Source organism: Eptatretus burgeri, chromosome 3, assembly GCF_056783735.1.
Source record: "Eptatretus burgeri isolate ZD-2024b chromosome 3, Ebu_testis_v1, whole genome shotgun sequence".
NCBI classification, from domain to species: domain Eukaryota; kingdom Metazoa; phylum Chordata; class Myxini; order Myxiniformes; family Myxinidae; genus Eptatretus; species Eptatretus burgeri.
Genome location: NC_140963.1, coordinates 145705045 through 145729714, shown reverse-complemented (window position 1 = coordinate 145729714; position 24670 = coordinate 145705045). Strand labels below are relative to the sequence as shown.

Here is a 24670-nt window from a genome sequence, read left to right as displayed (position 1 = left end):
CTCGAATGTACCCCAAACACGACCCCCATGCCCCATCCACTTGCTATGATTCTGCATCTTTCAGCACAATCCCTCTTTCAATCCATGTCATGTCCGATCATATAACCCTGCACCTCCCCCCCGAAACGCCACAACGACAAAACTTTATCTCCATCATCGAGAATCCACTCTCCCCCCACCACCCCCATCCACTTGGTCCAATTACTGTGCCCGGCAAACACGGTTTTACTTTCTTTAGGACAACCCTCCTCTCCTTACCCCGATAATCTCTTACCCCACCACGTGTTAACCTTCCCTCCTCTCCTTACCCCGATAATCTCTTACCCCACCACGTGTTAACCTTCCCTCCTCTCCTTACCCCGACAATCTCTTACCCCACCACGTGTTAACCTTCCCTCTCCTTACCCCGACAGTCTCTCACCCCACCATGTGTTAACCTTCCCTCCTCTCCTTATCCCGATAATCTCTTACCCCACCACGTGTTAACCTCCCTCCTCTCCTTACCCCGACAATCTCTTATCCCACCACGTGTTAACCTTCCCTCCTCTCCTTACCCCGACAATCTCTTACCACACCACGTGTTAACCTTCCCTCCTCACCTTACCCCGACAATCTCTTACCCCACCACGTGTTAAACCCCCCCCTCACCCTGACCGTCTCTCATCCCCCACGTGTTAACCCCCACCCTCCTCTCCTGACCGTCTCTCCTCCCCCACGTGTTAACCCACCCTCCTCACCCTGACCGTCTCTCCTCCCCACGTGTAACCCCCTCCTCACCCTGACCGTCTCTCCTCCCCCATGTTTTAACCTCCCCACCCCTCACAACGTGCTTTTGCAGTACCTTCTCCTTCCCCTCCTCCTTGCCTTCACCCCCCCCCCCGCGTTTCCGATCCGCCCATACGTTGAACAACCCGACGCTTCACCCCCATCTCCCGTCCTTGTCGAACGTGGTGCGGTCTCTTAGATCACCCTGGTCATGGTCGCGGCGCAGACGAGTGGACACGGGCCGGACTGTTGCCATTGGCTCTCATGCCTTGACAAAAGGTGAGCACGGTCGGACACGTGACCGAGTCGCTGATTTCTCTGTTTGTGACCAAGGTGTTGGTCACATAGGTGTGTCATGTCATACATTAAAGCCTGCCGTCCCCTGCAGTCCCGACATTGTTTTACTGTGACGTCTCTCCGGTGCCGTTTGTGATGTGCGTCCCATGGCATAATCAAGCGATTCACAGACATTGTCCATCTGAGGCTTTCGCAACAACCCGTCGATGCCTTCCGGTGATTCTCTGCTATCCCAGCACTGTTGGTGGACTCAGCCTTCCTTAAGTTGTCTGTCCCATAGCATGTTTGTCCCACGGTTGTCTGAGCCCTCCACATTGTCTCATTGTGTGGGGATTCGTCTTTGCCGAAGATGCCCGAAGGAGCCACACAAGCGACGAGAATTTTGTCTGACTCTTTTATTCATGCACGGATCGAAGGCTCATGGAAGAGCGAAAGGATAAAAAGCAGCGGATCGAATTGAACTACCAAAGGGTAGTGTGGAAAAAGGGGTGGAGGGTTGTGATGGACATACACAAGGAGGAAGAACACAACGAGTAGAGCAGTTCATGGGTCAATGGGAAGGAACCAGTGAGGGTAGTCGTGTCGAAGAGATTGTGGATGTGCTTTGGTGAGTGCATGAGGTAGTGATGGGCAGCACATTTAGAAGCAAGTGAGGAGGACTGGAGAATGGTCGTAGGAGACAAGTTGGTGCAGGTGTGCATCGAACCTGCACTTTGGGAGAATGAGCAGATGAGGGTTTCGTGAGGAACGTTCCATCTGGATTAACAAGTGCAGGGATGTTGTGTGTTTTTTACCCAAGACTATAGCCTGGTGTTGGCTTAGTGGTTAGGGTGGCAGCTTGGGATCCTAGGGTCCTGAGTTCAAGTCCCGTTGGACGCTGAATTAATATACACCAGGGGGTTGACTCAGCCTGTCATCCTTCCGAGGTCGGCAAAATGAGCACCATTGTACTGGTAAGGGGGACACTGCATCAGCGGTACAGCTGCGTCCCAACCAATGATGCAACCAGCAGCCACAGGCTACACTCGATAGAGAGAGACCCAAGACTGTCCACATCCATGCTCCCTCCCCTGGAAAGAAAAAACAAACAAGCAAACAAAAAAAAAAACACACAAACACCTAAAAAACTTAACATTTAACATTTTTCTTGTTTTATCTCGTGTTGATAAATTGTTTCTGGTGTTGATGTGGCACAGGCATGATGGGTCGAATGGCCTCCACCTGCATCTAATTTCCTTGTGTGTAATGTGTCCGACCTGGGGTAGCTTGGGGCAGTGGTAGGAGAGGAAGGCAGTGATGGTCCTTGGGAATACCGATTGTGCAGAAGGTTCTGCAACGATCTTCAGAGTTGAAGGAGGCAGACGATCCAGAAGAAGAAGGAGGCCTTGTTTTCATCCACCTCAAGAGAACCAGTCACAAGCGGGAGTACCAGCCCACAGTGGGAAGCCATATTCTATGGAGCTCCAAATGAACTACCTCCATTAACCTGCTTAGACCAGTTTTCTTGGTTTATCAGGGAGTGCAGGAGTACTCCATAGGATGACATGGGGGGGGGGGGAAATGGCTGCCCATTCAAATGTGCACACAATGGTATGCTTATGAACTACTATAGAGTGAATTATTAGTGAACACCCACGTATTCCCAAGGTTTGGGGAACATTTCTGTGAAGTTTTCCCTTGATCTGTCCAGCCGTTCTGGAAAAGAAGATTTTTTTTTTTTATAGGTTTCAGGGTAAATAAAAAATGGCTGCCAAACCATGTGATTTTGTTCCTCATGGATAGGCAGTCATACGTGTGAAGATTCGCCTCGGTCTGTTCATTCACTTCAGAGAAGGTTTTTGAAGGTTAAAAACAAACAAACAATATGGCTGTCGAATCATGTGACTGATGACATCATCAAATTTTTTTTTCTGTGGACCATTTTATCCCAAGATGACTCAAAAATTTTCGTACCGATCAAATGTAGCATTGTACATCTGCAATTATGATGTCATAACGAAGGCACCTACATCATAAAAAAAAATCACACTTATTCCTCATGAGTACTTGCCATGTGCGTTTTCAATATTTTTTTTGGTGTGGTTTCAGAGATACAGAGGTCCAAATTGTTTTCCATTTCTCCAACGTGACGACCAGACCACGTGACCTATGATGTCATAATTATCAATAAAACGTTCTGCATGAGAAGTCGTTCCTATAGTGAAAATTTCATCTCAATCCAACAAGCGGTTGCGGAGAAAAACACTAAAGTTCTGGACGGAAAAACAAACAAACAAGAAAAAGACGTCGTGCAGAGCACGATACTTGCTACATTCACCCTCCCCCTCCGCCCTCCCTCCTCCACCCTCCTCCCCCCTTCTCCAAAGGTTTCCATGGATACATCAAATTGTCCATTTCATTGAGATTAAAATTGGCAATCTTAAAGCTCATGCAAATCAGATGAAAATTGATGATTTTAGAAGTTTTACCTTGACTTGACCTTTGAATTTGGAAACCAACTATTTTTGAGGTCAAAGGTCAAAGGTCAGTGATGCACAATGCAATTGCTGACATTTCCAATCCCACTTTGATCGTGAAGGTATTCACCACTCATCTTCACAATTTTTTTTTCTTCAAACTCTTCCTTTACTCTGTCCCCCTCTTCCCTAATATTCAAAAAAAATATAAAAAGGTTTCTTAAAACGTTTTGGCTTCCTCTCTTTCTTTTGCCGTGCTCTTCTTCCTCTTCTTCTTCTTCTCTTCTTCTTCTTCTTCTTCTATTTCTTCTTCTTCTCCTTCCTCTTCTTCTTCTACACTCGAGTTGTTTTCGACCTTTCTTTCATCCTGTGTCGAAAAATTCCATCTGTTACAACACTTCCTTCTTTCTCTCAATACTTCTGAACTCCATCCATCCTCTAATGTGTTTAAACAAATCCCTGACCTACAAATTAAAAAAAAAATATATATATATATATATATATATATATATATATATATATATATATATATATATATCATTTTGCAATGCATGTTTGACTTCCAATCGTTATTTTCTTCCAACTTCAGTACAAATTCACCCCACCTCCTTAAATATACCTCCTGCTAATTCTTCCCCTGTCACACCCCCTTCTTACTCCTCCCTCTTGTGCCACATCCTAACTCCTCTCTTCATTCCTCTCCACTGCCTTCTGCTTTAATATCAGCTCCCTCTCTGGTATCCCAAACTTTCTGGTGTTCAAACATCTGTTGGCTCTGTTCCAACCCAACAAGTATCTCACTCTCTCATTCAGTTCACGACTCAATATCTTAAACATGCTCTCTCTTTCCTCTCATCACAACTCCCCCTCTTCCCACCCCCTCAAATCTTGTTACTCCCCCCACCCGCTCCCAGCTATATCATGCCTCGACCCAGTCTCATCCTTTCCTGTTTCCCACCCCTCCATTCTCCCTCCTCTCCCATGACCATGCCTGCTCTCATCATCTCATTCCCTCTCATCCCTCCATCTCAATTCAGCTGCCTCCTCCCTCTTCAAGGCAAACTTCTCTCGCTTCCCCCTTACCCTTCTCAAAAGCTCCCCCTTGACCCTTCTCCCTCAGTTCTCCCCCCTCATCCTCCTCTTCAAACCTCCCCCTTTTCCCCCTTCTTTAAGCTGCACCCTCTCATATCCACAAAGCTGCCTCCTTCACTTCCCTCTCTCTTCCAACTCATCCCTTCACCACCTTGCCCTTTGTCCTCCTCATGCGACCCTCTCCCCGAGCTCTTCTGCAATCTACACACTGTCAACAATTCTCACGTCCTCTACCTCTCATCCCTTGTTCTTCTTTCCACCTATCCTCCCATGCACCCAAAGCCTCCTCCCTCCCTCTTCCTGAACAGTGTGGACCTTAAACATCCGAGATCTTCACTCTAACCTCACTGATTTCTCCATGCAGGTTGCCATTGACAAAGCAGATATAGTCTGCTTAACAGAAACTTTCCGCCTTCAGGACGTCTCTGACTCCTTCATTTCTCTCCCTGGTTACTCCCTCCTCCGGTATGATAGACCTGAGCCTCGTCCTGGTGGAGGAGTTGCTCTCTTCATCAAAGACTCTATTCCTCACTCACCATGCACTGCTCTCACTCCCCCACACCCCCCAGAATACCTCTGCCTACGGCTTCCCCTCCACTCCCACCTCATGTTTATATGTGTGCTGTACCGTCCACCAAACAGTGATGACTCCATTTACACCTCGCTCACCAAAAACATGGACCAACTTCTATCCACTCATCCCATATCTCTCTTCCTCGTATGTGGTGGTGACTGCAATTGCCATCATGCCAGTTGGCTGGCTGTGGGGACCTCTCACACCTGTCAGGGCACTTCAGCAAAGGACCTATGCGACTCATTGGGACTGACAATCTGTCAACTTCCTGACCCAGATCTCAACCAACGATCTCTGTCTCTTCTGAATCTGATTTTGACCAATTTCCCAGAAAATATCTGCTGTTCTTCTCTGCTCCAACCGGTTCATCTGACCATATGCTTGTCAAAGCGGTCACGTCTCTGGCTGTTATTAGAGAACCATCTCAGCGCTGACGAGTCTGGGATTTCACTCAGGCCAACTGGCAGGGACTTCAAGCAGCCATCAAACTTCGAGACTGATCTCCCATTTCTACTCTGTCTGATATCAACTCATCCTGGGAATTATTTCAAATAAATTTGCTCTCTCTCATGCACAGATTTATCCCCTCTCATCTTCAGTTATCCTACCCTTCCTTCCACCCATGGTACACTGAAGCTTGTGGCAATACAGTTGTCCTGTGTGTGGCGAACTTACCTTTGCCTCATAGAAGGCAAATCCTGCTGGAGGTAATCTCAGTTCCTTCCATGAAGCTCGGAACAAGTGTGTGTCCACCGTCAGGAGAGCCAGGAAACGACATCTTGCTCATCTCAACCTGTCTCCCTCCAAATCCTGGTGGCATTTGGTTAAGTCCGTTTCTGGTGTATGTTCCCCCTCCATCCCTTCACTTCCCTCAAATGGAGGCAGAGCTGACACTGCATGCAAAAAGCCTGAATGCCTAAACTGCGTGTTTGCTTCTAAACCTTGTGTCCCAAACCCATCGCTTTCTCTACCCACCTTACCCAGTCACACCCAGCTGCTCCTGGACTCTGTGTCCTTTCTTCTGACAAAGTGGAGAGCTTGCTGTCAAACCTTGACTCAGATTTTGCAACCGGTCCAGACGGTATCAGCCCACATGTCCGAAAAACATGCTCCTCTGGTCTTGCTCACCCTCTCTCTGTTCTATTCACCCTCTCATTTGCTCAAGGTATCTGTCATCTGCTTTTAAATCAGCAAACATTACTGCCCTGCACAAAAAATGTGCAAAAACAGATCCCTGCAACTGCTGACCAATCAGCCGTCTCCCAATCATCAGCAAGGTTGTGGAATCCATCATCGCTTCAGACATTAAATCCTTCCTCTTCTCCAATGGCTTGATTTCCGATCATCAATTTGGTTTCAGACCAGGTCACTCTATGCTGGATATGCTGCTTCTGCTCTCCCAACAATGGATGGAGGTCCTCAATGCCAGACATTAAATCAGAGTCATATCCCTCGACATATCGTGTGCTTTTGACACTGTCTGGCACCCTGCCCTGCTCACCAAACTTTCTTCCTATGGTATCCAAGGCAATCTCCACTCATGGCTGTGGACTTCCTCTCCTGTCGCAGTCAACATGTGGCCCTAAATGGAATTCTCTCATCCCCTTTTCCTGTCCAGGCTGGAGTTCCACAAGGCAGTGTTATGGGCCCTGTTCTTTTTCTTGTTTTCACCATTGATCTCTCTGACTCTGGAAAATCCTCTTTACCTCTTTGCTGATGACTCACCGTCAAACCTCGACTCAGATTCTGCAACCGGTCGAGACAGCATCAGCCCACGTGTCCTAAAAACCTGCTCTTCTGCTCTTGCTCACCCTCTGTTCTATTCACCCTCTCATTTGCTCAAGGTCATCTGCCATCTGCTTGGAAATCAGCAAACATTACTGCCCTGCATAAAAAGGTGCAAAAACAGTTCCCTGCAACTACAGACTAATCAGACTTCTCCCAATCATCAGCAAGGTTATGGAATCCATCATCACTTCAGACATTAAATCCTTCCTCTTCTCTAATGGCTTGATTTCCCATCATCAATTTGGTTTCACACCAGGTCACTCTACCCTGGATATGCTGCTTCTGCTCTCCCAACAATGGATGGAGGTCCTCAATGCCAGACATGAAATCCGAGCCGTATCCCTGGACATATCACGTGCTTTTGACACGGTCTGGCACCCTGCCCTGCTCACCAAACTCTCTTCCTATGGTATCCAAGGCCATCTCCACTCATGGCTCGCAGACTTCCTCTCCTGTCGCAGTCAACGTGTGGCCCGAAATGGAGTTCTTCCATCCCCTCTTCCTGTCCAGGCTGGAGTTCCTCAAGGTAGCGTTCTGGGCCCTGTTCTTTTTCTGGTTTTCATCAATGATCTCTCAGACTCTCTGGAAAATACTCCATATCTCTTTGCTGATGACTCCACCCTCTGCCGGTACCACCTGTCATCCCTCAGACCGGCAAGCAGCAGCTTCTTCGCTCACTGAAGATCTGAGTAAAATCACAAACTGGTCCAACATGTGAAACATCTCTTTCAATCCGAACAAATCTCACACTCTCACGACGTCTCTCTGAAAGGACCGTTTGGAACCCCCCCCCCCATCCATTTTCTCAACAATCCTCTGGAAGAAGTCCTTTCTTTCAAGCTTCTGGGTCTCACTATCTGCCATGACCTTTCCGAAGAAAGCCACATTTCAAACCTCGCCTCCAAACCCAGTCGCCGACTGGGAATCCTCCATCGTGCAAAGGCCTTCCTTGGCCCACTTGAGCTCCTCACCACTTACAAAGCTTTCATCCGCAGCCTGATGGAGTACTGCTCTCCCCCTCTGGGCTGATGCTCCTGCCTCCCCCCTTTCTCGGCTTCACGCTGTCGAAACCAAGGCATTTCGGATCATTGGCATCTCCCGCAATGAGGCTGTCTTTGGGCCTCTCACCCTCTCACCACAGGCTGGTCGGTGGTCTTTCTGTCTTCTACCGTCTCCTCTGCAGCCTCGCCCCCCCTGCTCTCTCTGCGATTTGACCCCACTGAGTCAAGTCGAGTTGATCGGTCGGCCTGAGTCAGTCTGGAGAGGTCGGGGAGTTGGGAGGAAGCCAGAAGTCAAGGAGCTGCGTGGAAGTCTGGGCTCGCGGCGGAGTCGGGAGCTTGGAGCTTGCAGTCGGTGGAGAGTCTGGGCGTCGCGAAGGAGACGCGAGCTGGAGTCACAGCCTTACCCTGCTGTGTCGCGCGGAACCACGTGTTCGTGTGGAGAGAGCTGGAGAGAGCTCGCCAGCCAGCGACAGGCGGTCTGAGGTGATCAGGCTTCGGCGCAGTTCGAGCATCACTGAGGGACGGACGGGTTCTTACAGAGCATCAACTCTAAGAGAGCAAAGGCCCGTTCATTCCTCTCAAACGAGTTGCCGACTGAGACCGAATCACCCGGCCGCTTGGCAAGGCCCGAGCTCGACCGCGGATACGCTAGCTGCCGTGGGGAAGGAGCATCGCAGGTCGCCCAAGCGCGTTCGTGTGGGGAGAGCTGGAGAGAGCTTGCCTGCTACACGGAAGGCCCGAGCTCGACCGCGGCTACGCTAGCTGCTGTGAGGACAGGACGTCGCGGGTCTCCCAAGCCAGACACCACGAGGGTGCAGGTAACCTGCAATGGTCTCGTGGGACTCGTTCGGTCTGCCAAGTCGCACGCCATAAAGACCCAACAGGTCCAGTCTGACCCCATTGACTTTGATGGGGGTCTTTTTCCTGCTTTTCTTTCGAATGAATGTTGTGGCGCCGAGTCCTGTAAGTAAAACTGTGTAAGTGACTGTACATTAATAATTACTTGTAGACGGTTGTAGCGCTTTTATCCCTGTGTCGTAAGAGGCGACCAGGGTTGCTTCAGGAAGGGCATCCGGTGTAAAACATGTGCCAATCACTATGCGGATCATAAGGATGATCCGCTGTGGCGACCCCTAACGGGAGCAGCCGAAAGAAGAAGAAGAGGAGGTTGTAGCGCTTTGTCTTGCCCATATGCCATGCCGCATTCATTGCTTGTTCTGTATACGTGCATTTTGGTGTTTTTGACTGACTGCATGATTGTTCCTGCATACGTAGAGTAAATAAATGTGCTGGTTTAAATGTTAACCCGTTCGTCGTGTCCTCTTTCCCTTATTGGAACACCATCTTGCATTGCGAAATGTTAGTTGGGTTTTAAATACCCGTTAAATAGAATCGGATCCGGCGAGGTCGGGCGATACTACCCGCTCGGTTATCTTAGAACGGAACGGACCGCTTCAGCGTTCGTGTCCAAGCCGACCTGCATCAAGGTACGGTCCCTCGGTAGGCTACCTGCGCGAGTACTTAGGTATATCGAGATTCGGCGATTGACCCCATTTCACGCGGGTAGAATACGAACTGGGCCGTGGTGGGGTTGAGTTCCCACCCGTGACAGGGTTCTGGCATGGTTCCAGAAAGTCACGACAAGATTGCTCGTTCGGTGGGTGAACCGGCTGCTATTGGTTAACGCGGTCGTTCGCACGCCGACGGGCGCGAATCTACAACAACATGTATACACATCCATATAGGCAAGGTGGAGGGTTACATTTATTAGACATTACAACAGATACTGAGTGTGGAATCCTGGAGGGTGGTGACATGGCCTTCAGCAAGTTCTCTACAAGAAACTTGGTCACTGAACACACCCCAGGTCTATCAGCCTGTGGTGTCAATCATTGTGTGTGTGGAATGGAAGCAAAACATTGCGTTTTTAAAATTGATCATACTTTCCAGCCAATATGAGTTTTGACGATACTAACATGGGTCTGCAGGTTTTCTGAAACAAAACGGGTCAAACCCGTGAAATACGGGTCACTTGCCATCTTTGTTTCGGCCGAAGTCACATTTGCCACGGCGGCTGTGGGGTCAACAAAATCTACGGCCACTAGCAATTATACGGCGGCCGCAGTATTTCCACGGTCACACAATGTAGCAGTCACATATGTTTTTATTTTTCGGGGAGCCGCACGGTGTATTTATAAATTGTGGAGACCGAAAACATGGGGGTGCCGTACGGTCTTTGATTTGATGTCACACGGTGACCTTCGGGCGTTCCTGCGGCGGCCATAGAATTTTCAAGGCAAACGCAAGGTGCCCGCAAGGCGACCCCAGGGGGGGCCCCGAAGGCGAACGTGCGGCCAGACGGATGGTAACGAGTGGGTTTTTTTTTCTTTTTTTTACCAGTTCTTTTGTTTCGGCTTGTCGAATTGCTACGGCGAACGTAGAAATGAAAAAAGTTATAACTCGGCGCTATAATTCCACGGCGTCCCCTACGGCCTGTAAAATATAGCCAAACGGCGTAGGGCCACCCTGAGGCCACCGCAGAAACTCTGCGGCCGCCGCAAGTTTCTGTCAATTCAGAGGGCGTACGGCCGCCGTATCCTCGCCGTAGAGCAAATGTGACAGGCCTTATCGACATAAAACGATGTGGATTTGTGTGTTTGTGCATTTGTCTGCCCCCCTTTAAAAGGACAATTTAAGAAGGGTTTTGAAGGCCAATGTTTTAACACAACTATGTGTTCACTCTGTGGTGAATTAACGTGAATTGAGGGACATGACGCGGGATCACATGTTGTGCGTCTCGCGTATAAGGGGATGTCTCTGCGGCACGAGTGATTGTCCCCGGGGCATTGCTATTGACATCGGCTGTCCACTTGATGCTCGTTAACTGAAGGTGCTCATTGACTGGTGAGAATGGAGATTATATCGAACTCCGTGCTTACGCGGATTGTCTGCAATGGTTAACTGCACATGTATACGTTACTGCTTATGTACTCCTAGCTGAACCTGTATTTCCTGGTGTGCCCACAGAAGCGGCTCCAATCAAATGGAATAAAGCCTAAACTCTGAAGGTTCATCTCTCGCTCTCATTTCACACTCCAGTCTATTTTTCACGATTAAAAATAATGAGAAAAACATTTTCATAAAAAAGTAATTATGTCTTCTTTTGGAATTTTAGACGGTGACTTGCAACCGGGCCTCAAGGGTGGTGTGCAGAAACATTTCAAAAATAACGATAAATGCAAGGTGTAGGAAGGTGAAATTCACAACACGTGATTGGTAACGCGTGCAGAGTAAAGAGAGTGTTCACTTATGTCCGTAGGATGTCTAATAAAGAAGATAGAAGCACACTTCACACTAGGCCAAGGCTTCAGACATTACTGCACTCACGAGGTTGCACCGTCAAAACGAAACATCCGATAAAATGAAAATAGGATCACATTTGTACATGTGGTGTTTTAAAATGATGCTTCTTGCTACAAAACATCATCTCTTCCAGTCTTTGAATATTTTGAATAAAATAATTCAAACATCATTTTTGATGTGCTTTTATACTGATATATATACACATATTGGGTAGTCGATGTAGTTGAAAAAAAAAATTTTTTTTGAAATTTGTTCTACCCTTATTGTCACTTTTTCCGTCGATATGTTTGTCTGTCTGTCTGTCTGTCTGTCCCTCTGTTCGGTCCAGTGCTCCGTTATTACAATGGCGATTTCGATGAAACTCGGTAGGTAGGTTCATACCATGACCTAGCTCTGTGCAAATGAGAACAGTTGCTATGGACACCACCGTTGCCTAGCAACGGGACTTTGACATTTTTGAAAAATCATAAAAAAATAATTTTTTCGAAAATCAAAAATCGGGCCACGAGCGACTGTGGGCAGTACATTCAGCCATATTGTCAAAAATTTCCAGCCGGATCCTATGAAAACTGTCGGAGAAGATAGACTTTGAATGAACCCTGGTCGAAAACAATAAAATACGAAGTTCGTTATATCTCAGAGACTATGAGTCAGATATACATGAAACTGGTATGGTTGGTTCATGGTATGTCCTAGTTATGTGTGAGAAAGAACTGTTGCTATGGACCCCTCCGTTGCCTAACAACGGCCAAAAAACCTCTAAATGTGGAGGTATTTTAACGAAAAAACAATCTGCAGCATTAACTCTTGAAGCGAGAATCATTAATTTTCTTGTGCTTAATCCTCAGGTCATTCCCCATCGAACGGGCCCATCGCGTCAGGTTCTATTGGGTAGTCGACGACCCATGTCCGCCTACCAGCTTGAATATATATATATATATATATATATATATATATATATATATATATATATATATATATATATATATATATATATATATATATATATATATGTGTATACACACACACATACTCAAAACTAATTATGCATGTTTGATTCCCATGAAATATTATTTTTTGATGAGATTTTTTCAACTGAAATATTTCCACCAATCGTTGCAATTATGTTTCAGAAGTCAGCCATTTGAGTGAGTGTTATCTACCAAATTAACGTTTAATGGAACTCTCCACTTTGTCTCCCCACCCCACCCCCACCCCCACTCCTTTCCATTTCTTCCTCTTCCAAACCCTCATATTCACTAGGCCATCAGAGCGCAGCTGTGATGACGTCGAGCTGGCTTCCACAAGATTGCGTCAAATCAAGGGCTTTGATGCTTTTCACCCAGGACTTGTGCAGCAAATTGCTGAATGGGGTTACTATGAGGAATTGGAGCAAGGGGTCACATGTGAGTCTCTTCTCGCTGAACCAATTGTCCTCTGCTTGGCTTGATGACTTTAAATGATCGCTTTGACTATATGTATCTCTCTTCTTCTTCTTTCGGCTGCTCCCGTTAGGGGTCGCCACAGCGGATCATCCGTATGATCCGCATAGTGATTTGGCACATGTTTTACACCGGATGCCCTTCCTGACGCAACCCTGGTCGCATCTTACGACACAGGGATATGGTACACCTATTTTAACCGGGGTATACACCGGCCCAGTATACTGGTACTCATTTCGCCGACCTCAGAAGGATAACAGGCTGAGTCAACCCCCTCATGTATTAATTCAGTGGCCCAACGGGGCTTGAACTCAGGATCTCTTGAATCCCAAGCCGCTGCCCTAACCACTGTGCCAACACCAGGCTCTTTGACTATATATATATATATATATATATATATATATATATATATAAAGACCCACCCACATCTCTCACCTGTGAATGGAGGGAATAGCCAATCAGCTCTTACCGAATCAAATAAACTCAGGTGGCTAGGATTTATATAAATAATTGACCCCTCCCACACTCCTCCAGCTGATGAGGCTGCGTAAAGCAACCCAAGAAGACCTACACAAGGTAAGCGCTGCGCTGTTTCAAACCCTTCCCAGAGTTCTTCAACAACTATAAAGACGTTCTCACATCGTACACACATCGTACACACATGAGAATCCCAATGCTCCACAACCCCTCAGCTACCAGACTGGTTTTGTCACTTATTGGTGAATCATCAGCGATAGCGTAGACAGGAATACATACAAACGAGGCTCCCAAGCATGTACCACATGCAAACGTCAAAAGCAGTCAATATATAAATAAAGAAAGACCCACCCACATTTCTCACCTGTGCATGGAGGGAATAGCCAATCAATTTCACCTCAGGTTCAATTATTTATATAATCCGAGCCACCTGCGTTTTGTTGTTGAGGTGTGTACTATGTGTGAACGTCTTTATAGTCGTTGAGGAACTCTGGGAAGGGTTTGAAACAGCGCAGCGCTTACCTTGTGTAGGTCTTCTTGGGTTGCTTTACACAGTTTCTTCGGCGAGAGGAGTGTGGGAGGAGTCAAATATATATATATATATATATATATATATATATATATATATATATATATATATATATATATATATATATATACACACACATAAACACATTGCTTACAGAAATTCTACACCCACTTTCAAAATTTTCATCTTTTGTTGCCTTGTAACCTGGAATTAAATTTCATCAAATCAGACTTTTTCCACCTTAATTTGCACATTGTAATCCATAACTTCCAGGTGAAAAACAAATTCTACCAATTTCAGGAAATTAATTAACAATACAAAACTAGAATATCTTGGTTGGATAAATGTCCACCCCCCTTATAATAGCAATTGTAAATTCGCTCAGGTGTAACCAATCACCTTCAAAATCACAAACCAAGTTAATTGGCCTGCACCTGTGTTAAATTGTAGTGAATCTGATTATTACCTCCGCCATCAAAGGTGAAGGAGGTTATGTTTTCACCCCTTTTTGTCTGCTTGTTTGTCTGTCTCTTTGTTTGTCTGTGGGCAGGACATCTCAAAAAAGTTGTGGACGAATTCAAATGAAATTTTGTGGTCATTTTGGGTGTGTGACAAGGTTAAAATTGATTCGATTTTGGTGAAGATCCAGATCTGGATCAGGATCTGATAATCTTTAGAGTGCTTCTTCGCCATTGAGAGATAGGGCCAAAAATGATATATTAATAACGTATTGGGCTCGATATGCTCTCGTGGATCAGGCATTGTGTGGCAGAGGTATTTGCTGTACCGAGTGCCCTTCTACTTACATTTAAAAAAATTATTTCTGTACTTGTTCAATTTTCACAACATCATTTCCAAAAGACACACTTTATTTCTTTATGAGAGCCACTTATTAGTGATGTTTTGCTGTACTACATACATGTACACACCACACCTGTATGATCCAGTTGTTCCAATTATGCATTTACTCTTTGTATATTATACTCTGCATTTGTACAGATACGATCTATGGAATTCAACTTATTGTGTCAATACAGTGTAAATATCATTGTTGATACTGCAATTCACCTGTCAATTTAACTCTCATACTTTACTGTCACAAACAGATTTCCAAACTCACTCTATTCATCTATTTTTTTTTGAGTATTTTCAAAATACCTATTCATCTAAAATACAATGAGTACTTTTCCTTTCCTAGGCAGGCATTAAACGAGGATGAGTTCAGTGATATATACTGTCTCGGTAATCATCTTGAAAATGCTATCCCCTTGACAAACAGAGAAGGTGCAGCTAACTTTGATTTAAACACTGTGAACCATCTTAATTCTGAAATGCCTGAACTCCAGCTCAATTTCGATGTAAATGACACATCTTTAGATAATAACTAGTGTGAATATTTTTTATTTGATGAAATTTCGAAGATTGCTTCATCAAATTCTAAACACTCGTTCTCTCTGCGACAACACAATGTACGAACTCTCAATGAAAAATTTTGATCAGTTCCAATAATTCGTTAATCATTTAAATGTAGATTTTTCTTTCATTGACTTGTCCGAGACTTGGCTCACTGACACACCTTCTTCATTCTTTTCCATCAAAGGATTCAAGTTGATATCCAATGACAGGCTTGATAGATCCGGGGGTGAAGTAGGTTTCGATATTTCAGATAAATTACTCTTTGGAATAAGAGACAATTTGAATCATATACAGTATCTCATGTCATAGAAAGTATGTTTATTGAAATAAAAAAATTTCAGAGATAATAACATTATTGTAGGGGAGATATCCAAACCCCTGATGCCAATTGTGCAGAGTTCATCGATTCTATTCAGTCTTTGTTGGCATATCACCTTCCCTTAAGAATAAAGATTGTTTTATCATATGGGTGATTTCAGCTTAAACTTGCTTCATGACCATCAAAATTCCCACTGTCAGGATCTTTTTGATATACTACTCTCATAATCATTCATCCCACCAATTAGAAAGCCTACACAAATTTCAGACGCTCCCACTCTTGTTTATCTTACATATAAATGATTTTCAAAGCTCATCAATTTTGTCATTTATCCTTTTTGCAGACGACTAATTTATTTTGCTTTCACTGTCGTCCTTCAACTCTTTTGGAAATTGTGAATACTGAACTGCGATTTGTTTTTTTATTGGACCCTGGCCAACAAATTGTCCTTTAATTTTAACAAAACAAATTTCATGTCAGTTCGTGATTCTATATCATCTTTACCCGATCAAGTATTAATAGTCGGAGTGTTGTACTAGTTGAGTGAAGAAAATGTTTTGGTCTTCATATAGACTGGAAGCAGTCTTTGAAAGTGCAAATTGATTTCTTATGGAAACAAGATGGTATTCATACAATACTTACCCTGTGTCGTCTTGAGAAGGCCTTGGTGCAGGCCAACTCTTCTGTTTTTTTTCAAGATTTTTTTCTTTGATCCAATATGGTGCAAGACCAGTGACTGATGATGTTACTTTCATCAAACTATATATCCCATGGGTGGTTGATCAATTAGTTTTGTATTGATTGGTTAGCGGTTTCAACAATTGCAGAGAAATTTTTTTCATACTGACTGGATGAAGTATTGCATTTGTCGAATTATGACGTCATAATGAAGGCAATGCTAACATCATCATAAACATATCTTATTCCTCATGGGGAGTACGAGACAATGAGCCATATTTCAATTTTTTTTCCATGCAGCGGTTTCGGAGATATAGAGGGGCAAAGTTTTTCGGTTTTTACAAGATGGCATCTGTACCACGTGACATATGACGTCATAATTATGATTGAAAAATTATACAGGAGGAGGCGCACGTGTGATCAAAATTTTGTATCAATGGGACCAACAATTGCAGAGAATTTTTTTTCATACTGACTGGATCAAGCATTGGACTTGTTGAATTATGATGTCAGAATGAAGGCACCGATGACATCATCATTAACAAATCTTATTTCCCACGGGGAGTACATTACAATGAGCCAAGTTTCAATTTTTTTCCATAGAGCGGTTTCGGAGAAATAGAGGGGCAAAGTTTTTCGGTTTTTACAAGATGGCATCTGTACCACGTGACATATGACGTCATAATTATGATTGAAAAATTATACAGGAGGAGGCGCTCCAATTTTGAAAATTGTATCCATTGGACCAACAATTAAAAGTTTTTTTTCCATACAAACCGGATGAAGCGTTGCACATGTCGAATTTGACGTCATAATGAAGGCACCGATGACATCATTAACAAATCTTATTCCACATGGGGAGTACTTGACAATGAGCCTTGTGTAAATTTTTTCCATGGAGAGCTTTTGGGGATATAGAGGTGCAATGTTTTTAGGTTTTTCGAAGACAGCACCAGTAACACGTGACCTATGACATCATAATTATGACTAAAAGAACCACACCTATGTGGAAAATTTCGTGTCAATCAGACCAACAATTGCAGAGATTTTTTTTTTTTACACTGACCGGATCAAGCATTGCACTTGTCGAATTATGACATCACAATGAAGGCACCAATATAGCACGTTACTGATGATGTCATAATTATGAATAAAAAATTCTGCAGGAGTCGCCGCACATATTTTGAAAATTTTGTGTCAATCGGACTAACGGTTGCTGAGAAAATTATTTTTAAAAATGCACACACGTACGCACGTACGTAGGACACATGGATGTGACTAATCCCTTAACCCCGCTCTTCATTTCACGACGCAGGGTAATTATTGTTTTGAAATACAGGTGTTGTAAACGCACTAAAAGTTTTTCTACCAACACATGTTTTCTATAAATACAGGTATTGAAAACACACTAAACGTTTATCTACCCACACATGTTTTATATAAATACAGGTGTTATAAACACATTTATAGTTTTTGTACCAACACATGTTTTATATAAATACAGGTGTTGTAAACGCACTAAAAGTTTTTGTACCAACACATGTTTTATATAAATACAGGTGTTGAAAACACACTAAACGTTTATGTACCCACACATGTTTTATATAAATACAGGTATTATAAACACATTAAAAGTTTTTGTACCCACACATGTTTTACAGAAATACAGGTGTTATAAACACATAAAAAGTTTTTGTACCCACACATGTTTTATATAAATACAGGTGTTATAAACACATAAATAGTTTTTGTACCCACACATGTTTTATGTAAATGCAGGTGTTGTAAACACACTAAATGTTTATGTACCCACACATGTTTTATATAGATACAGGTGTTGTAAACACACTGAACGTTTATGTACCCACACATGTTTTATATAAATACAGGTGTTATAAACACATTAAAAGTTTTTGTACCCACACATGTTTTATATAAATACAGGTGTTATAAACACATTAATAGTTTTTGTACCCACACATGTTTTATGTAAATGCAGGTGTTGTAAACACACTAAACGTTTATGTACCCACACATGTTTTATATAAATACAGGTGTTGTAAACACACTGAACGTTTATGTACCCACACATGTTTTATATAAATACAGGTGTTGTAAACACATTAAAAGTTTTTGTACCCACACATGTTTTACGTATACTCCATTCTACTTGCCATATTTCTTGCCATATTTGATCTTGCCATATTTCTTGCTCATCTTGCCATATTTGATATCGCCAAATTTCTTGCTAATCTTGCCATATTTGAACTTGCCAAATTTCTTGCTAATCTTGCCATATTTGAATATGCTTGCTTGGGGAAACAGCTATAAAGGCCACACAGCAATAATTACCATCATTCAGAACCGGGTTGTTAGAATAATAAATAATCTTGGATTTTACTCACATACAAATAACCTGTTATATGATTGCAATATCCTTAAAATACCGGACTTGTTTTCCAATTATTTTGGAATCGTCATGAACCAACTCACTAAAGGTAACTTACCAAATGCTTTCATTCCTCTGTTCCATCATAATAGTGCTATACATTGCCACTCTACAAGAAAACATGATTGTTTTCATTTTCCACACACTCGTACGGTCTTCACAAACAAAACAGTTATGTTCACTGGACCTAAACAGCTTAAATGTTGAACTAACTGAAACCCCCTCAATAGTTTTCAGCATAAGCTCAGGTGTTACCTTTCAAATCTATATGTGTAGATTGTCAATGTCCTTTTGTTCCTGGATTGCACAGGTGGTACCGAAGAATGATAAATTATTCTGTTCATTATACCAAAGTGTTCTCCTCGTAGACCTCATCGCTTCTCATATAATCTCACATAATGACATAATCACTTGACAAACAGCTCTCTTGTAGTGTAGATTTTACTGACATTTGTATGAATAATGTTTTTTTGTTGTGAAATGTGGAAAAATATACAAACAAACAAACCTCCATATATCTGAAACCGCTCCATGGAAAAAATTGAAACGTGGCACTTGTCAAGTCCTCTCTATGGGAAATAAATGTGATTTTTCGATGATGTCACAGGTGGCTTCGTTATAACATCACAATTGCATACATTGAATGCTTTATCCGATTACTATGAAAAAATTTGAGGATCCTTAAATCCTTCTCGGGCTAAATTGTTTGGGGGAGGAAAAATTGACAACATCATCAGTGGTTTTAAAAGACGACCTTGAAAATGACGTCATGTTTTAAAGGCCTAACAAGAGGGCTAGCAAGGGATCGTGTAGTCTGAAAAAGAAGCCATTAGGTATACCACGGCTGACACATGCAAGCATGGAAGTGGCCGTAAAACTGTTTTGTCATTCCCTCTCTCGCCCCTCCTGTCTCCTACCCCCCTTGCTGTGCGTTGTGTGTTCGCTCTCATATGAGCCTCGACAATATACAAAAAAAAGAAGAGGTATTCAGCCTTTTCACATACAGTGTCAGCTGTGCAGTCATTTGAGGTCAGGGAGGGGATGTTGGGTGAACACGTACCAGAAACAGACTTAACTAGATGCTACCACGATTTGGAGGAGGGAGACAGGTTTGAGTGTTCAGACTTGAGATTAGAAAGATGTTGTTTTCTGGCTCTCCTTGGGGTATACACACACTTTTTCTGAGCTTTGTGGAAGGAACTGGGATTGCCTTCGGTTGGAATAGCCTTCCATGAGGCGAAGGTAAGTTGTTTCAGGAAAACTGCCTCACCACAAGCTTCATTGTATTATGGTCATGGGAAAGGGATGACAACTGAAGACGAGATGGGATAAATCTGTGCATGGGAGTGACCAAGTTTCTTTGAAAGAATTCCCAGGATGAGTTGATGTCAGAGAAAAAAGAAATGAGAGAACAGTCCAGAAGCTTGATGTCTGCTTGATGTCTTTGCCGGTCGGCCTGAGTGAAATGCCAGACTCGATGGCGCTGAGGTGGTTCTGTAATATCACCCAGAGAGATTCCCACTTTGACAAGCATATGTCAGATGAACCGATTGGAGCAAAGGAAGAACAGCAGATATGTGCAGGGAAATTGGTCAAAATCAAATCCAGAAGAGATGGAGTACCGTTGGTTGAGATCCTGGTTGGGAAGTTGACAGATTGTCAGTCCCAATGAGGCACAGAAGTCTTTTGCTGAAGTGCCCTGGCAATTGAGAGAGCTACCCACACCCAGCCAACTGGCGTGATGATAACTGAAGTCACCACCTCGTATGAGGAAGAGTGAGTTGTGATGAGAGGATAGAAGTTGGTCCATGTTTTTGGTGAGTGAGACTTAAATGGATTCATCACTGTTTGGTGGACAGTACAACACACAAAAAAAAGAGGTGGGGGCAGAGGGGAAGCCATAGCAAGATGTATTCCTGGGGAGTGTTTTGGGGAGTGAGGGCACTGCATGGAGAGTGAGGAATAGAGTCTTTGATGAAGAGAGCAACTCCACCCTCAGGACGAGGCTCAGGTCTGTCATATCGGCGGAGGGAGTAACCAGGGAGAGATACTAGGGAGTCAGAGACGTCTTGAGGGAGTAAAGTTTCTGTTAAGCAGAATATGTCTGGTTTGTCAGTGGCAACCTGTATGGAGAGATTTGTCAGGATATTGTGAAGGACCCAGATGTTTGAGGTCCATCCTGTTAAGGAAGAGGGAGGGGAAGAGGCTTTGGGTGCAGGGGAGGGAAGGGGAGGAACAGGTTAGGATGAGGGGGGAGGTTAGGAGACGTGTTGACAGTGTTTGGGGGATTGCAGAAGAGCTAGGGGAGAGGGCCGGATGAGGAGGAGGACAAAAGGCTCGGTGGTGATAGGATGGGCACAGTGGGGAGTAATAAGAGAGGGGGTAGAGGGAAGTTGAAGATTTGAGGAGGTGGAGGAATGAGTTGGAAGAGAGAGGGCAGGTGAAGGAAGCAGCTTTGTGGATGTGATTGGTGGTGGGGGGGAGAAACTTTGAAGGGGGTAGTGAGGGGGGTGATTAGAGCTAGAAGGGTGAGAGGGGATAGTTGAGGGAGAAGGGTCAGTGTGTGTGGGGGGGGGGTTTGAGAAAGGTGTGAGCGAAGCTTGGAGGGGGAAGAGCGTGAAAGTTGCTTTGAGAGGGAGGGAGACGAAGAGAGCAGGCCTGACCATGGGGCAGGACAGTGATGGGAGAGGTGAGAAGAGGATAAGAATGAGTCCTGGTAGAGGTATGGTGAAGAAGGGAGTGGTCAGGAGGAGGGACAAGATTTGTGGGGTTATGTGCTGAAAGGAAGGTGTGCTGAAAGGTGTTGGGGAGGTGTGCTGAGAGGAAGGAATGAGCATGTTTGTGGTGATGAGTGTACTGATTGAGAATGTGATATATCTGTTTGGTTATAATGGAACCCACAGATATTAGAACACCACACAGTTGGGACAACAGAGGAGGAGCTGTGAGTAAAGCATAGGACAGTAAAGAGGCGTGAAGAGTAGAGGTAAGATGAGGCGCAAGGTGGGAGGGGTAAGAAGAGGGGATGACAGGTGAGGGGTTAGGAGGAGATAGATTTCAGGAGGTGGGGTGAATTGGCACTGAAGTTGGAAAAAAAAAGGACGATTGATGGAAACACGAACATACATTGCAAACTGGGATTTTGAATTTTTCTTTTTACATCAGAGATGCGATTAAAGACATTACCTGAGGGATGCAATGAAGGAGAATTAAGAGAATGGAGAAAAGAAACGTTTTAACAGTGGGACTTTTTTAACATGGGAGGAAGCAAAGGTCGAATTGAAAACAGCCCGAAGAAGAAGAAGAAGAAAAAGAAGAAGAAGAAGAAGAAGAAGAGTGGTGAATTCTGAAACAACACAGAGAACCACATGTGTGAAAGAGGAAGTTGAAACATTTTAAGAGACCGTTTTTTATTTTTTGTTTTAAAGATTTGGTAAGAGGGGCGAAGGAAAGGTTGAAGAAAAAATATTGAACTTATTGCAGATGTTTTGTGCCTGTTGATCGTGTTCATGAGTTGTACGAGTTTTGTTTAAGTCATTGTAAAACTTTCATTTGAAGGGAGCTGTGTTTCATCAAATCTATCTATCAAATTTGTCCATCCATATAATCATCAGGACAAACAGCTTTTCAATTTAAAAGGTCAAAATTTAAGAAATGAGTTTGGTGATTTGGAACAGACATGGGATTTGATATCAAGTGTGATAGTGTGATATCAATTTGATATCAAGCGATTTGATATCAAGATTTGGAAAAGAAAATGTCTTCGAGAGTTCACATATGAATATACGTGTGTCATATTGAGTGTTGTTGCGAAGGTTTATAATTGAGATTAAAACTTTTATGAGGAGGTCCTCTGTATTTTAACGATGATGTGACAATAGTCTGAAATTTTTGTTAAGGTGATTTTATCTTGAAAAATATGACAGATGTTGGATTTCTCAAAATCATTTTCCTCATCATTAAGTAACTTGAAGGGCTTATTCGTGTTATGTTTATCGAATACAGTTCACTTATAAGCACTCTACAAACTCTTGAGGGGTATCTTCTCCTTTGTGAAGTTCTATATTTTATATTGGTCTCCATCGGATGATTTGATATATACCGCTTTAACGGAATCCACAAGGAATGTGTTTTCAGAAGGCTTTAGTATTGGCATCTTGAGGATTTGGTGAAGCCATTTGTATCTTTTGTGGGGTGCTTTCAAAGTCTGTGTGGATCACAAATCGATGTTTTATTGCTTTATTTATGTCTTTCAATTCTGTTCTCGAATCCACTTTTGACATTTTGATTGCTGTTGCTGGATGCTCGAGGCAGTATCTTCAATGTTGCTTTTGTTTTTCCTTTGTGTGAGAAGTTGAGACACCGCTTACAAGGACAAATCTCACCATTCCTTTTTGATGTCTGAGATGATACGAATCTTGAGATGTTTTCAATATCAGCATAATGTGAATTTCCTTTCACATCTTTAAAATGAAGAAGGTCGATGTGTGTGTTTTACCATTTTTATATTTATTTGAAACCCTTAACACTTCAACTTTGTTTTCTCTGTTAGTCCTTACATGTTAATAGACGTATTATTCCTGAGCAAATACTACCAGTCGATTGGGTGATGGGAATATATAGGGGAGGGGTGGGGGGGTTAGGAGTAGTAATAGAGGGGGAAGAGAGAGAGAGGGATGGGAGAGAAGAGGGAGAGCGATGAGGTGGAAGGGGGAAGAGAGAGGAAGGTGAAGGAAAAGGAAGGCAGACGCGTGTTGGAGCATTAATTACAATTCATAGCGTCTCATCAAAATGAGTCTGTATTGAATAATAGTGAAGATGGAAACAAAATAATGTCTGAAATCCATTTTCTACTGGTCACCTACACTAATAAGTGTCAGTGTGTCTCCTCCATTACTCCAAAACCATGAAATCTACCATCCTGAACCTGCATGCAAACTAAGAAAACTCCAAGGAAGTGCAAGAGTGAAAATTGGCTGTTTGGGTGAATTAAAACACCCCTTTTGAAGATAATTAATGGCCTTATTTAATTAGATCCTTCATCAGGTGCTCCTTGGTCACCGCTCTCTATGGGTTTTAAGGTGTATCCAATATAACCTCGCTGGGTTCTGAAGCTGCCATGTTTTTTGGCCTGCTCAACCATGCCTTGACTTACGACTCTGTCTAAAAAGTAACGGGACTGACTTCACAGAAATTTTATTCCAAAAAATATATTGAGATCACAGCTTGTCCCGTTCAAAATATTTTCCCTCCAGTCTCACACACTTGTCCATCCTCTTCTTCCACGCTTCGATGCACCCCCGGAAGGCTTCTTCTGGAATCCTCCGGAGCTCCGTCGTCACGGCCCTTTTGATGGCCTCCACATCAGGAAATTGGATCCCCTTGATCACTCCCTTGAGCTTGGGGAATAGGAAAAAATCACAAGGGGCCAAGTCTGGCGAATACGGGGGTCGCTCCAGAGTTGGCACGTTCTCTCTGCCAGAAACTGTGGAATGCTCAGGGCACTGTGAGCAGGGGCGTTGTCATGGTGAAGCACCCAGGCGTTGTTCGCCCACAGATCCCTCCTCTTGTCCCGGACTGATCTCATGAGATGCCGGAGGATCTCCGTGTACACGTATTGATTCACTGTTTCACCCTGTGGTGGAAACTCGAAGTGGATGATGCCCTTGATGTCAAAAAAACGCGATGAGCATCACCTTGACCTTTGATTTCGACATCCTTGCTTTCTTTGGTCTTGGTGATGCCGGACTTTTCCACTGACGACTCTGCCGTTTGGTCTCGGGATCGTATTTGAATATCCACGATTCATCGCCAGTAATGACTCTTCCGAGCAGGTCTGCATCGTCCTCGAGGCGCTCGATAATGTCTTGACAGACAGTGACTCTTTGCTGTTTCTGGTCCTCAGACAACAGCTTGGGGACCATCTTTGCGCACACCTTGCGCATTTCGAGATTTCAATGCTGATGCTCCTGACAGTGTCCTTGTTGATGGAAAGTTCCTCAGCAATCATCCGCACCATGAGTC

At 43.8% G+C, this 24670-nt stretch overlaps 1 protein-coding gene across 6 annotated transcripts in view; it reads left to right on the top strand.

The window, feature by feature from the left end:
• RAPGEF4 (Rap guanine nucleotide exchange factor 4) overlaps nucleotides 1-24670 on the top strand; it is a 342806-nt gene that overhangs the window by 7288 nt on the left and 310848 nt on the right. For 3 of the 6 annotated variants that reach the window (XM_085876076.1, XM_085876077.1, XM_085876075.1), the window contains exons 1-2: nucleotides 898-1044; nucleotides 12600-12742. In XM_085876076.1, the coding sequence (XP_085732202.1) occupies nucleotides 977-1044; nucleotides 12600-12742 (211 nt within the window). In that variant the 5' untranslated portion in view covers nucleotides 898-976. Of the gene's footprint in view, nucleotides 1-897; nucleotides 1045-12599; nucleotides 12743-24670 lie in introns of those variants that run through there. The other 3 variants (XM_085876078.1, XM_085876084.1, XM_085876079.1) reach the window with 2 other exon arrangements.